Raw genomic sequence first — 14,227 nt, forward strand, 5'->3', positions numbered from 1 at the left:
TTCAGACAGGTAGGGGTAGGGTTGATTCAGACAGGTAGGGATAGGGTTGATTCAGACAGGTAGGGGTAGGGTTGATTCAGACAGGTAGGGGTTAGGGTTGATTCAGACAGGTAGGGGTAGGGTTGATTCAGACAGGTAGGGATAGGGTTGATTCAGACAGGTAGGGGTAGGGTTGATTCAGACAGGTAGGGTTAGGGTTGTAATGCCTGCAGTATTTCTCAGATGTCTTTTGCCGTGTTTTTGTGAATCTGGTGACAAATACACACTTGATCTCCAATGCAATTATTTATTTACAAGGAAGGCAATTGCTGTGGACCTAATAATCTTTGTTGAAATGTGTAACAATATATTCTGTTCATCTCTGAATCTGTTGGCATGCATTGCGTTAGTTACCCTAGAATACTATGCTCTTAATGGTAATGTTAAGCAATTACATAGACTCAGTTTAGAATGCAGTCCTTGACTACTGTTATAAAGCCTGATCCAGCATAAACCGCTATGACCAAAAAAAACACCCAATATGCAGAAAACTAAAATGTGAGTGCATGTGATTTCCTGTGCTGATGTACTTAGCTTCCCTTTTCATGGTTTTCTATGTTCCTTAAATTTGTTTTCGGGACACTGACACTGACTACATGACCCTTGAAAAAAACACCAAATGCTACTTAGCAGTTTATTAATTCTAATTTGTAAGGGTAATCTGATGTAGTCGAGATACAGTTGCTTATACACAAAGTTCCTCCAGCTAAAGAGCCCTCATCCCCATTTGAAGCCCAAGAGTATCGGTAGCCCATGAATACTTTTACATCTGGTCTGGTGTATGACTCCAACTGGACTGCACATTCGCAGTTTATAGAAGAGTGTGTATGCTCCAGGCCAGACTCTCTAGACCTTGAGATAAAGCAGTGGGAGCATAACTATGGGCCACAGCCAGATGGAGAGGTTAAGGCAGTGCCCTGCACTGGAGGTGGTGGCTATCTGCGTCACTGTGGCGTTGGCTGTGGGAGTCTGAGGGGTGGTAGCAGAGGAGAGGCCTCTAATTGAAGCAGAGCAGACACCAGCATTGCCCACGTCGTCAACCATGACCAGTTCCACCACCTCAGAACAGCAGGAGGCGCTGTAGGACGCAAAGGTGATGCCTGAGCCAGAAGAGCTGGTGTTGAGGGTGCCATTGCCCTGCTGGAGTGTTACGAGAACAATGCCTGTCCCATTGCCATCAGTCAGGTTGGCAGAGAGCTGCCATGTAGCCTGGCTGCAGTCTTGTGGACAGTTGGCAGTGAGGTCCACTTGGCACACAGGACGGGTGAAGTCAGTCACCTGTGAAAAAGAAACCAAAGGCCTGTGTCAGTTTGTCATTAAATGACTGCTAGTCAAATTCCTTAAAGAAACCTTAAAGTTACCTTAGTGGCAACAGCAAAGCTAATGACAACATAGTTGGAGTCGGTGGCTCCAGGAGCTTCTGCCTCGATGGTCAGCGTGATGTCGGTGCCTGAAGGGGTGTCTGAGGGAGCTGTGAGAGTCACTGTGCCCTCAGCACGGCCTTCAGCCTCCAGAGTCACACTGCTGGGGAAAGACACACTGAAGCCGCGGTCGTTCCTCACTCGGATGGTATAGCTACCTGCTGTGGTATTGGTTTCCACTGTGAAGGGCACAGTGATGGTTGCTCCAGGTTCCAAAGTGGCGTTTACTGAGGCCTGTGATGAGGAGGCATCATAAGAATACAGCTTTAGTGTCGTCAGTTGTAATGGCTCTGCCAGTAGTCTCTCAAACATCAATGCATTTTGATTGCCTCATCTATAAAATATGATGTTAATAAAATATGAATAAACATTGATAGAAATGGACATGGGCTATGATGAAGTATCTAGATCCTCAGGAGTATATAACATGCATCTGGGGTTAGTCACAAAATGGGAAAGAAAAGATAATCTTGAGGTAAAATGTAGAAAATTTGAAATCATCCTTTGGCCGCATAGTACAATTACAAACATGACACATGCCAATGATTCTGACTTTAAGGAATTAGAGGTTAAAACACTGTTAGCTCACCGTCACAGCCACCCTGGAGGCCCTGAGCTGTGTAGAGGACTGCCTAAGGAAGAGGATGGGGGAGGAACGAGAGGCCCCACTGGTTTCCCCCCTCAGATGGATGATGAAGTTTCCCACTGGCGGTTCATTGATCGTTACCAGGAAGTCGTCCCCTCCTAATGCCTCGATGGTTCCATTTACAGCCCCAGATCCAGAGACAGGCACCAGAGCCACCTCAGTCACCCTCAATGAATCACTTCCTGTTACTGACATCAAGAGGGTGGCGCTCTTACCTGTTTTGGAAAGACAATTGATTATTCAGTGGTCACAAACAAACAAAAAATCTTCCAAAAGATGGAATCAAGGTGGTGCTGCTTTCTGTCCCCTACATCCAAATATCAGTCATGTACAGATTAAGCTGATGTACTCCTGCAGCTGCATCTTATTAACAAGCACTATTGGAGTGCTTTGAACATACCAACGGATGGACGACTCTGTTTTAGGCTAAAGTCTCCATGTGCTCCGCCAAAGGCCTCCACAAAGTTGAACAAGAAGTTAATGGAACTTTGACCTGCACAGAAACACACACAGAGGCACACACAGTATGAAGTTACATGTAGGTTATCGCTATGTTCCATCATATTTCTCTGCACAAAATTTTGAGAACTGCTCACCTGTGACTTTGACAGTAAATGTTACTGTGGAGTTGATGGTGATATCCCACAGACCTGTGCGATTGTGGGTCTTGACTTGCATACGATGTAGGTTTCCCACCCTCTGAATCGTACCCAGAGGTCCCTCTGACACCTCATGGCTCTGTGACTCGCCTGAAATGGTGAAAATATTCATTGAAGGAAAAAGAGACATTTCGGACTAATTTGTCAAAAAATTGCACAATTCAAGGAAAATGCCTAATATCTCTCTAAATATCTAATATGTACACAGACATGGGTGATGGTCACCCCTCAAACCTGTGGGACTGTAGAGAGTAAACGCAGGTGAGGACCCTGTGATGTACAGCGTCACATTGGACACCAACTCGTCCAGCAGGAAGGAGAAGTTCTCAGCCCTCAGCGGGGTCCTCACTGCCTGGAGCAGGGTCACCTGAGGGGGGCAGAATGACATTTTATTAACCCACCAGCACAGAAAGCCAAGCTAACCAGTCTTTAAAACACAAAATTATCCCTACATCCCTAATCAATGTGGAAACCTATCGAGTACCAGAGCAGGGGTTGAGGAGTCCTCTATGATCACAGTGGCCTGAGGCAGTGAGGACTTGGAGACCTCTATGGCCTGGCCCCCTGAAGCCTGTGCTAGGTCCCGGTAGAGCTGAGTGTCGGCGACAGATAAGCGATTTGACGCGGGGCTGCCAGAGCGCTGATGGCGACGTGCTGAGCGGGAAGGATCAGTGAGCATGAAGGTGACCTATGGGACAAGATATGTGCTTTTAAATAGCATACGAAGAGTATCTACACAGTTCTGAACAGAGTATGTAAACACTACCAAGATATAGTATAAAAAAAAAATACAGCTAGTTGCAGGGACGTGCACAGGAGGGGGCTAAGGTTGCTCGGGCAACTGCCCGTTTGCCATCCTCGATTGAAGTTGCCCCTCCGAAGAAAATCTATATATATTTTAAATAGTATTACGGCTGCACATACCAGAACTTCATGTAGGCGTAGATAAAATAATCGCAGAAGGGGGGTGGGGACGTGGCGGCGGTGGTTAGTGATCGACCCTGACAATTTCAGAGTTTCAAGTGATATAGGCAGAATATGAGTCCAGGGGGAGGGACGTGGCGGCGGTGGCGACAAAAATTAACGTGTTGCCCCTTTTTTCCAGGGCAGAGCAATGGCCCTTCAAAATTCCTGTGCACGTCCGTGGCTAGTTGACATAAAAACAGACAAAAAGCCTACAGACATGAACACAGACAGTGTCACAGAGACACAAAAAGCAAGGTTGATCCCACCAAATTCACCTTTGACTTGGTGCTCTCAGTCAGTGCAGTCACAGTGCTCTTCAGCTCAGCATCTTTGGCAGGAGCGTCGGTGAAGACGAAGATGTCAGAGGAAGGGGGAGCTGCAGTGAGCGCCAGCTGGTCATCGGACGACAACAGAACATTACCGTTTACTCGTGCTCATGCATAGAATCCTTCCTGACAAGTGACAACTGTCAAAACTGGAGACAATTTTTCTTAATTCATGATACCTAACATGATCTGTACATGATGTGATTTAACTTAATGTGAACACATAAAACCACTGTTAAAGGTCTTAGAGGATAATCAATAATGTGAATTGATTCACTAAATCATAATATAGCGCCCATATGCCATGGTTCAATTGGTCTGTGCTTTGGTGCTTTTATTTTGGTATCTGGTGGGTGTGTATGCAAGTCACGTGGGTATTGGCATAGGAATTAGTGAATGAATATATGCACCTGGGCACCTGTGGTAGTATGGCGAGGGGGTGAGTAGGGAGAGCACAGTTTTTGTTGACCGCTCAATATGCTGACTATTGGAACTTTGGATTTTATGGACTAACTAAAACGCTTACTGGATGAATTGCATGTATATTTATTATCGCCACCTTGCACAGAAGCACTTGCACTTTTCTATCTGCTGTCCTGTTCAAGAAAGATGTTTATCTGCCTATAAAAATAAACAGAAGAAATCGTAACCTCCAGAGCGGACATTGGAATTGTTGGTAGCGCGTCACTCAAGTGAATCTCCCTTACTTAGCCTCTCGGCGACATTCAGTTGTCGCCGCAATACATAATATTTATTGATTTAAGGGGAGGTTAGAGTTTGAGCACGCACATACATACCAGTAGTCCTGATAAGCACATTTCAGGAATATCCCCTCCACCCGAGGCACTGAGCTTGTTGATGTGCTGCTTGAAAATGTCTGCATCAGTTGTCCTGATCAGTGGCCCAAAGCCTGTAGTCACAGAAAAAGACACCAGCAGTTAATGAACATGTGAAACAACAAGACCTGTGCATTTCACTGCCGAGGTCCTCCATCTTTGATCATGTTAGAGGAGGGTGCGCCCCCTGCTGGTCTGACCTGGGTCATTAAATGGGACCAGGATGTACTCTGAGGGCTCCTCCTGGGTGCCACGTTTGAGATCGATGATGGCGAATGAGACCCGCTTTGCCTCGGCAATGTCATCAGACATGCTGCCTGTGGTGTCAACCACGAAACAAAGCACGGATGATTGTGACACTCCCACTAACCTGAAGGAGAAAGACAGAGAGGGGGAGAGAGAGAGAGGTTGGTTTTTCATGCACAAACAGCTGTTAACCTGTATGAATGTTCTGACCTGCAAAGTGGTAAAATACAGACAGGTTTTCAATCATTCTATCAGTCAGTCTGTATTACCGCAGGAAGTCTTTGTCCCCCGTGGCCAGTCTGATGTCCTCCAGGAGCTCCATGGTGGCGTTGATGGCCACCTGTGCTGCTCGCAGGTGCAAGTGCCCATGGCTCGCTGTGGTGTCATCCTTGTTAATCCCACCAACTGGATCCTGATAACTGGTCTTGTCAAAAGAACCACCATGGCTGCACTTTCCTGCAGTGAGTTGAGCACACATTAATGCGTTATATACTGTATGTTGATGTCTCTGATGGGCTATGAGCATCAGTAGAGCATTCATGAACAAATGAGTATACAGGTCTAAAGCACTGATATGTGTCTTTGAAAAGGGAATAGATGCGAACATGGCAACCTGGTGGCTTGACTGAAAAGAAGAGGCTGAAGTAGCCTGATGTGAGTTTCTTCTCTTGTAGGATCTCAGGTAGGAGGTTATCACTGCAGTTTCCTCCTGTACAGTTTCTGCAGGTGGCTCTATCAGGACCTGGAAAAGAAATATTACGCAGTGTGTTTGAGCTTAGATGAGAGAAAGAGAGTGGGTGTAAGAAACAGCATTGTGTAATGTTTATCTATAGGCCCCGTCACACCATGACGTTCTGGTCAACGTTCTATGATGTTAGAGGAAACGTTGGTAATCATCCATGGTCGCTGGTATTGCGCCAGAAGAGCTTTGTGTGAAAGCTGGTGAACGCTGTAATCGTCGGTAATCGTCGGTGATCGGAGGAGAACGCTGGTCCAAAAAAAAAGTTTTGAACATGCACAAAAGTTCTCATGGAGATCAGCGTTCTTCAACTTTTAATTTAAACGCTGCAGAACTTTCGTGGAACATTTTATTAACTTTGCACGCGTTTGGCTATGGTAGTCAGTCGTTGGTAGGGTAGACTGAGTACAGTTGATGCACCCGAAATAACTTATGTGCGCAGCAAAAAAATCCTGAGACGTGAATTTTAGTTTGGACATGCCTACTAACATCCTCTTTGATCCAGGGAAATTTGAGCACCTAACCCATCTCTCGTAGGAAGATATCGGCGAAAGTTTTTTCACCAAGGGAAGATCTTGATTTTATCATGTCCCTTCTACAATTAATATGTTATTAACCATATGTGATCAACAAACGCAACGTACATCATTGCAAACGTTATTCTGTGCACTATACATCGACATATGCAATGCTATCATGTCATGCCAGGTCATTGCATAATCTAGCGAAAAGCGGCGTGGAGGGTATATATGCTTGCTTGAGCCCAGCATGAAGTAGATGTACTGAACTTGAACATAGCTGAGCACTGTTATAGCTGGTGCTGTTCCATGGCAGATGGATATGATACGAAGACTCTTGTGACATGGACAATGTGTGTGGATGTGTTGATGTTTTCTAATAATAAACATTGAGAAACACAAATTCAGTGTCAAATTTAAATCATTTATTTTAATAACATAAAACCCCAGGAATAACGCCCGTTATTTCGTAAATCACAGTAATAATAACAGTAAATCTTCGTCCGAAGACATTGCTAGTGAAAGAGGCTTTGTATTCTTCTTACTTTCAGCAGCATTTATCATCTTCTTACCTGCAGCAGCCCTAGTAGCAGACACGTCAGCACACGTTTGTCGCGCACCAGTGTCGCTGTTACATGCTCCTCATGCGTGAGTCCCACGCTAGTAGTCATGCGTCAGTCCTACGCTATTCTTTCGTTAAGTCACACGCCAGATGTGTCCACATCGCCCTAGAACGCTCGAAATTGAACGATTAGAAAGTTCAGAGAACGTTGACCAGAACGTCATGGTGTGACGGGGCCTTAAGAACAATGCCTGACAGGTAATGCAAAAAAAGATTTAGTGAGTGACATGAGTAGGTGGTGACACAAGTGATGTGAGTAGCTGAGAGGAAAATGTGTTGTTTCAAGAGTACTGTCATGGCAAAAAGTGACCGGGCGCTTGGCTATCAGTCAGCCTCAGTCTCAAGAGTCGTTCGAAAGCCATCAGCTACTTTTTAGTCACTTAATATTGTGCCTAAACTATGAAGTATTCCGTTTTAGCTACACCTTAATATTGTGCCTAAACTATATAGTATTCCGTTTTAGCTACACCAGCAAATTTCAACAGGCTTAGCCGCTAGCATCTCGTTAGCGATTAGCAATTCCTCCCGTTGTGCTCTATAGTTAAAGGTGGTGCAAACAATTCCCTGTTTTGTGAAAATGTAATTGTGGGTGCCGTCGGATATGTCTATTAATCACAACACATTAAGGACCTTCTTAAAGCAGCCAACGGAGGAATTACTAATCGCTAACGAGATGCTAGCGGCGAAACCTGTTGAAATGTGCTTACTTTGACACTATAACAAACTAGTGAGTCAACAACTTTCCTAACACAGTCAAACATCAAGTAGCCTACATGGTTGTTTGCTTGGTTTATTGCAGGGGCGTTTCTAGGATTCAAAGAAAGGGGGGGCTTAGCCCCAAGGGGAGTGGCATGTTTGCGCGCGGCAATTTATTTTTTTAAGGCCCATTTGGGGGCAGTTCATGGATTGGTTTAATCAGAAAGAGTGTGATTTTGCTCTGTAGTTTTGCTTGCATTCAGTATATGATAACACAAGAGACAGAATGACAGGGTCATAGTGAAATTTGACAACACAAATATACCAGCTGTGGTGAAATGACCTGTTCTGAGCACCAAAGCTGTCCTGTGGGTAGCTCTTCAGCTTAACCTGTCTGGGCCCTGTGTCTTTTTCACCTAAATCATTAGTTGCTGCAGCTGCTTGGTCTGTCTCTTCCTCTCTCTGACTCTGCCTCAGCCTCTCCTTCTGCATGACCCTTTAAGATAAGTTCAAACATTGAAACATTAACTGATCGAAATCCAGAAGCCAATTTTATGACTTGGCATAAAAATATCATGTAATAATCTAGTTTAGGCTAACCCTTGGAGTAGCCTAGGCCTGACAACAAATGCCTATACATTTCTACCACAGTAGAAGAAAATAAAAAAAACTCCACTCATTTCCTTCTAGACCTGTAGACCACTAACCTCCATCACACCGGCTCCTTCAGCCCTGTCAATCTCCTGCTTCTCTCTCTCATCTGACTGGGTGGAGCTGCCACCTCTCCTAAAGAATGTTCTTATATCCATCTGGTCAATGAATTGGATGATATACCGGTACAATAGCGTTATGAGGGACACTATGACATTTAGTTTTCACTAGCATTAACTGATTATAAATAACAACATTATATAGGGACTGATAGTATTGTTTTGAAATACTAGAGAGATATATCAATGCAAAGAATAGAGAGATGTTGATAGTTATTTCTTGTATTTCGAATTCGCTCGTTCACACTCTTGCTAACTGGTGACAGTTTCTAACAAAGTAGCAAGCTAGCTTAGTTTTAACATAGCCCACTACAATATTCGCTTTCATTTGCCTCATATCAAGTAAACCTAAAGCAGGTAACACTCGTTAACAACTACAGATAGCCACATTCTGTAACTTCTTGTACTTACAATTTCACTCCGTGCATCATTTACTTTGAACTCCTTGTCTATAATACTGGCTGTCGTTGACGAGAGATGGTACTAGTGCCTGGGGTTTATATCGTAAAGTATGATGAAAGGCTATTGGATTATAAGTTGAAGGGGGAGTAAACATACAAACCAGAACGCACGCACATAAGTAGCATGTTAGAGTTATAAATAACTTGTCCGTGTCAGAAACAATAGTTGAATTTTTTTGTTTTAAGCCAATAATGCCAAATGATTTGGGGGGGCTGAAGAACATTTTAGGGGGGCTTCAGCCCCCCTAAAATAGGCCTAACGACGCCCCTGGTTTATTGCAGGTAAAATACAGGCAAGCTGGTCTCAGGTAGTGAAGTATAGTGCAAGATGCTCTGGGGTAAATCCAAAAAGAGCCCGGGTGACGTAATGCAACTGTTGTGGTATATTGGATCGAGCACTCGGTGCTCGATTGTGTTTGACTGTCACTACTACGGAGTTCTGTGATAGTTTGTTTATGCCTGGCAGTTGAGAGATTGGCCCGCCAGTAAAGGTTCTAACTTGTGCTGCATCCTCGTCTCCGTGCATTTGTATCTAACAGTGATTTAGATAACCCACGAATAGTATATAACTATAACAGTAATTATACATAGAGCATAAAGCCACAACAACTGTTGGTATAGAAACTGTCACTCAAGAGTCGTTCGAAAGCCAATATTACATCACCCAGGCTCTTTTTTGCACCCGGTCACTTTTTGCCATGACAGTACCTCAGGTGATGCATGAATGATGCATGGCTTTGAATGCATTAGCCATCAAATATACCACCCACACACACCCTGACAAACACACACACTCACACACACACACACACACACACACACCTGCCAGATTATCCAAAGGCGTGTCTGCCCTGATCAAATTGGAGAATGGTACTGTGTTTCCTATCTCTATCCAGTTACTGTGGCTGTAGAAGTCCTGTGCAAAAAAGAGATGTTGATTGTCATTAGTGTTAATGTTAAAGTGAGAAGGTGTCCATGTGTCTGTGGCATACCGAAGGAAGGAGCTGAAAGAGGCTCTGTCCATCTGTTTACATGGCAACATAAGTGTGTGGAAAGAGTGAGCTTTTACTGTCAGCAGTGCTGACTGATAGGACAAGCCATGGGTGTGCCTGCTGAATGCCATTACTCAAGGTATGTTCTATTGACCAACACCTGCTTCCTATGAAGAAGGGGTGTTTGGTGAACTAATATTTGTATTTGTATGTAATCCCGAAGTAGGTGTAGCCTGTAACGTCATACATTGAGTCCAATGTTTGTGCCTTTCTGAATAATGTATTTGAATTTATGAACATCCCTATTATGCAGATGACAACATTACAGATGGAGTAAGTCTGAGATCTGACTTTGCACTGCCAATGACTTTGACAGGAGCTATAGCCTGCACACCACACAATTCCCCTTGTAAATGTAAATGTATAACAAAAGAACCAGTCAGTTCCTAGAGTTAAAGAGTGAAACCAAACTGACTTGCTGTTTAGTTCATGATTCCAAAATGTCTCCCAACAACACATCATGAAGCTAGGAGAATCCAGGGCAAAACGACTAAAACTCTCCAACAACCAACCACTCTGTGTGACAACAGCTCTACCTCATCCACAGCAACCGCTCAAGAACACACACACTTATTATGGACACACGCATTCACCTGCAGTGTGTGACAGGCAGCACCCAAGCTGATTCTGGCAGAGACGAAGCTCCCATACTTCACGGCAGCCTTGACGGCAGCGGCACCCTGGGCCACCACGTCTCGCCCTTCAGCGAATGTCTCGTCATCGAAGTGGTGCGGAGCGCTCAGAGCCTGAAGAACGTCCACAGCCGCATTGCTCAGGTAGGTATTAGTCACAGCTGTCTGGAAGGCCAGGGCTGACAAGATGGAGGACTCCCCTGAGGAGCATGCCTGCTGCAGGGTGTATGCCGTCAGCCTATCATCAATCTGAGAGACGGGGTTGATAAGGGAGAGCAGTGAAGAACAAAGCAAGATTAGAATATAATCTGTATGGCTCATGCAGTCTCTAAACGTCATGAAATGTAACACTACAGAAGCCTCCTACACGGCCTCAATAACTTGTCAAACTAGTTTTTCACCAAAGGATACAGGTCTATTTTCATACCGTGTTTCATCACACTGATAGGACTCAGTCATACTGGTAAAGGTTTGCCACTTTAATATTATTTGTTTTTAAATGTCCCCTTTTATAGAGCCTAGTGTTTTTTAAATCAGTGTATATTACAGTGATTGCTGTGTAGATCTGGGAATTTGGACTGAACTTCCAGCGCATCCCTCACTTTATCTCTCTCTAAGAGGTGTGTTACATGAGCTCAGAGGTCTCTCACAGGCAAGATGAAGTCCTGGCCTTGGGCTGCGGCCATTGCACGGCACACTTGGCCAGTCTTGCGGAAGATGGCCCTCTGGGTGATGTCACGGTGTGTGAGAGAGCCACCCCCAGGAGAGAGTAGCGGCTTGAAGGTTTCGGTGAGTGGGCAGAAGAACAGTGTCAACCAGAGCAGAGATGCGTGGGCTGTCACTGAAGAGAACATGATGATGGAGCTCGGCTCCACAAAGAGTTCCTGGGCAGAGAAAAGGATTGACCTTTCTTTTAATGATTGCCTTTTCCTCTTGTTCTCTCTCTCTCACACACTTCCCCACTCCACCTCATTCACTCTTTCCAACACACAAAACTTTACCATGGAAACATTTTTGTATTCTTATTAAATACTATTTGATGTTCTGTATTCTTTATAAATACTCATTTGACTAAAGATTGCTACTTCAGACACAAAACAGTGTCAGCAAAGATCAACTCTCTCCCATTCAAATCCACTGAGATAAAATACAAAGGAACCAAACTAACCAGCAAGTGGTACTACAGACCATTTGCTGGCATTTGATTCGCTGGTTACTGATAAAGGCAATGAGGCAAACTCAAAACAGCTGTGGCTTTCAGATAAATGGAGAGCACATACTATAGAAGAGTGAATAGAGCTGTTTGTCTGTCTAGGAGCACGTATTGCCATGTTATCAGCAAAGGTGGTTTCAGGTCAATTTCTAGTTCAGCTGACATCAGAACATTTGTAATGTTTCTGTTCTTCTCTCAGGGAGTGCTGGCTATGCTATTTAAACAAAGCTCATGTTCTGAGGTAAGAGTGGTTTCACCCAAGGCCCAAATGAAAAGATTCAGGTAAAGTTAGTTTAGTACATGTTTGATCAGTGCCATATCAATGATTGGTTAGAAATATGAATTACTTGCTATCACACCTCCAGTATGACACAATTCGAATTATACTTATTTAAAAAAATATATATATATTATGAATGTATGAATAAAACATACAATTGTTTGTTTCTGTAAATCAATCAACAAGTTAAACAAAAAAAATCAGATTATTAGAATTATTTTTCTACCTGTGCTGGGTGAGGACCGGTCTAAACGCTCGGGAGCTTTTCACCTGCTCAGGTGAGTCCCTGGTATTTATACTGGCATCCACTCCTCCCTCACTTGACTCACTGTCACACAACCCCCCAACGACACAGACGAGTGTGAAGGAAATTCCATGTTTCATCAGCAGTGCGTGTTTGTGTGGTGTGTTGGATATCACGACAGAGATACTACACACCATGATGTGAGATTTCACAGTACTGGTATTTTAAGATGGTCTGTATTTTGTCCTAACTAAAACAAAAAAGAAATGCACAATCACTCTCTGATTAGGACAAAGCTGTACTGAGAAATTAACAACTTTCATTAAGGCTCATCCAGCTCCTTCATCTCAGTATTCCTCAACCAGAGGGAATCCCTCATATGCTCGCACTCCTGACTCCACAAACCATTAAAATCTGGGACACATCTACTCACCCCCACCTGTGCACACAGCCCTCACCCTCAGCCAATCAGGGGTTTAATAATGGTCAGGTGTGGTGGGGACCAAGGGACAGATGAGAAAATGTGTGAATAGTGGAGTTTCAACTTTCAAGAGTGGAAACGCGTGGAATTAGCATAAAATCTTACGAGTTGGGGGGCACTTTGGTGCAAGCCAATAAGCCCCCCATTTACGGGCTTCATTCATTGTCCGTGGGGACACAAGTCTGGCCTGATGTCGTTTCCCGGTCCTCTACCCACCTCTTCTCCGCCTCGCTTCCTGTCATACAACTTCACTGTCCTCTCCAAATAAAGGCATACAAAGCCCAAAAAAAATCTTTAAAAAAAAAATAATAATCTTATGAGTTGAATAAGAACTTTATTTGCTGGAAGGGGGTAGATTATTTCCAGATTCACATGGGGTATACTGCAACTAGGGTTGATTTCCAATTAAATCAAATTTGTGATTGTATTAGGTGTTTCTGGTCAGATTGCCCTGATAACCTTACATTTTGAAACAACAGCTGTTCACAAGTCCTCCCTTGATTAGGAAAGTGAAGATTTGAAGTCACATAACACAACAAATGGAAACATGCACTGACTCACAGTGTCTTTAGCTGAATTAAACCCACTTCATTTGACAAACATAATAAGTCAAAAGGCACTAGGCTGTAGGTGCTGCCCTGAGAGAACTGATACTATGAAATAATCAAATAATATGATAAATAAGAAATAAAGGGTGCAAGGCTACTATTTCATATAAGTTTTAATCTCTTTTTGATTCTTGTGTAAAGTGACAGGGTTTAAAACGTGATTGGGCTTCAGATAAAGGATGAATGGGAATGGAAACAAACTTAAGAATTGAAGGGGTGTGTATGTCTTAAGAGCATGTGAGAGTGTGTGTGAGAGAGAGTGTGTGTGTGTGTGTGTGTGTGTGTGTGTGTGTGTGTGTGTGTGTGTGTGTGTGTGTGTGTGTGTGTGTGTGTGTGTGAGTGTGTGTGAGAGAGAGAGAGAGAGGTCATAATGTCTTATTGTTGCCCTTCAGTGCACCAGGAAGAGTTCTATTGCTTCATTGTTCTTGTAAATGCCATTGCTCAGTGTGAGACAGGTGGCTGTGTTGACTGGTAGCAGACCACATGTAGAGGCGTTCAGACCACAGCATGCAGTCAGCAACTTTGTGCTGCAACCATGCAATTAGACACCTTTTCATGAAGCATCAATGCATTTAGCTGTACAAATAATGTCACTTTAGTGTGTTTATGTCATTTTTGAGTTTATGTTTGCTGTGTGTGTGTATTTGTTATATGATGTATAATGTTATATTTCTTCCTTTCTTTTCAATCTCTGTTTTGTACACTATCTTAGTGAAATAACAATGGTGTATTTAAAGTCTTTTAAGCTCATTCTAGGACCTTGGTTGCAATA

The 14,227-nt window shown here is 43.7% G+C and overlaps 1 protein-coding gene across 1 annotated transcript; it reads right to left on the bottom strand.

Annotated features, from left to right (window-relative positions):
- Window positions 1–421: 421 nt before the first annotated feature.
- On the bottom strand, window positions 422–13,705 carry vwa10.2 (von Willebrand factor A domain containing 10, tandem duplicate 2). Its single transcript, XM_031559943.2, has 16 exons — window positions 12,349–13,705; window positions 11,280–11,513; window positions 10,591–10,878; window positions 9,768–9,861; window positions 5,753–5,881; window positions 5,409–5,595; window positions 5,094–5,263; window positions 4,855–4,967; window positions 4,007–4,123; window positions 3,250–3,453; window positions 3,000–3,132; window positions 2,703–2,855; window positions 2,507–2,599; window positions 2,050–2,321; window positions 1,401–1,694; window positions 422–1,317 (listed from the first exon to the last, which is right to left on the bottom strand). Exons 2-16 carry the CDS (start codon window positions 11,481–11,483, stop codon window positions 886–888), a joined length of 2,883 nt encoding a protein of 960 aa, XP_031415803.1. The 5' UTR covers window positions 11,484–11,513; window positions 12,349–13,705; the 3' UTR covers window positions 422–885.
- Between the last annotated feature and the right edge of the window lie 522 nt (window positions 13,706–14,227).

The sequence above is a fragment of the Clupea harengus genome, chromosome 22 (genome assembly GCF_900700415.2).
Source record: "Clupea harengus chromosome 22, Ch_v2.0.2, whole genome shotgun sequence".
Lineage (NCBI taxonomy): Eukaryota > Metazoa > Chordata > Actinopteri > Clupeiformes > Clupeidae > Clupea > Clupea harengus.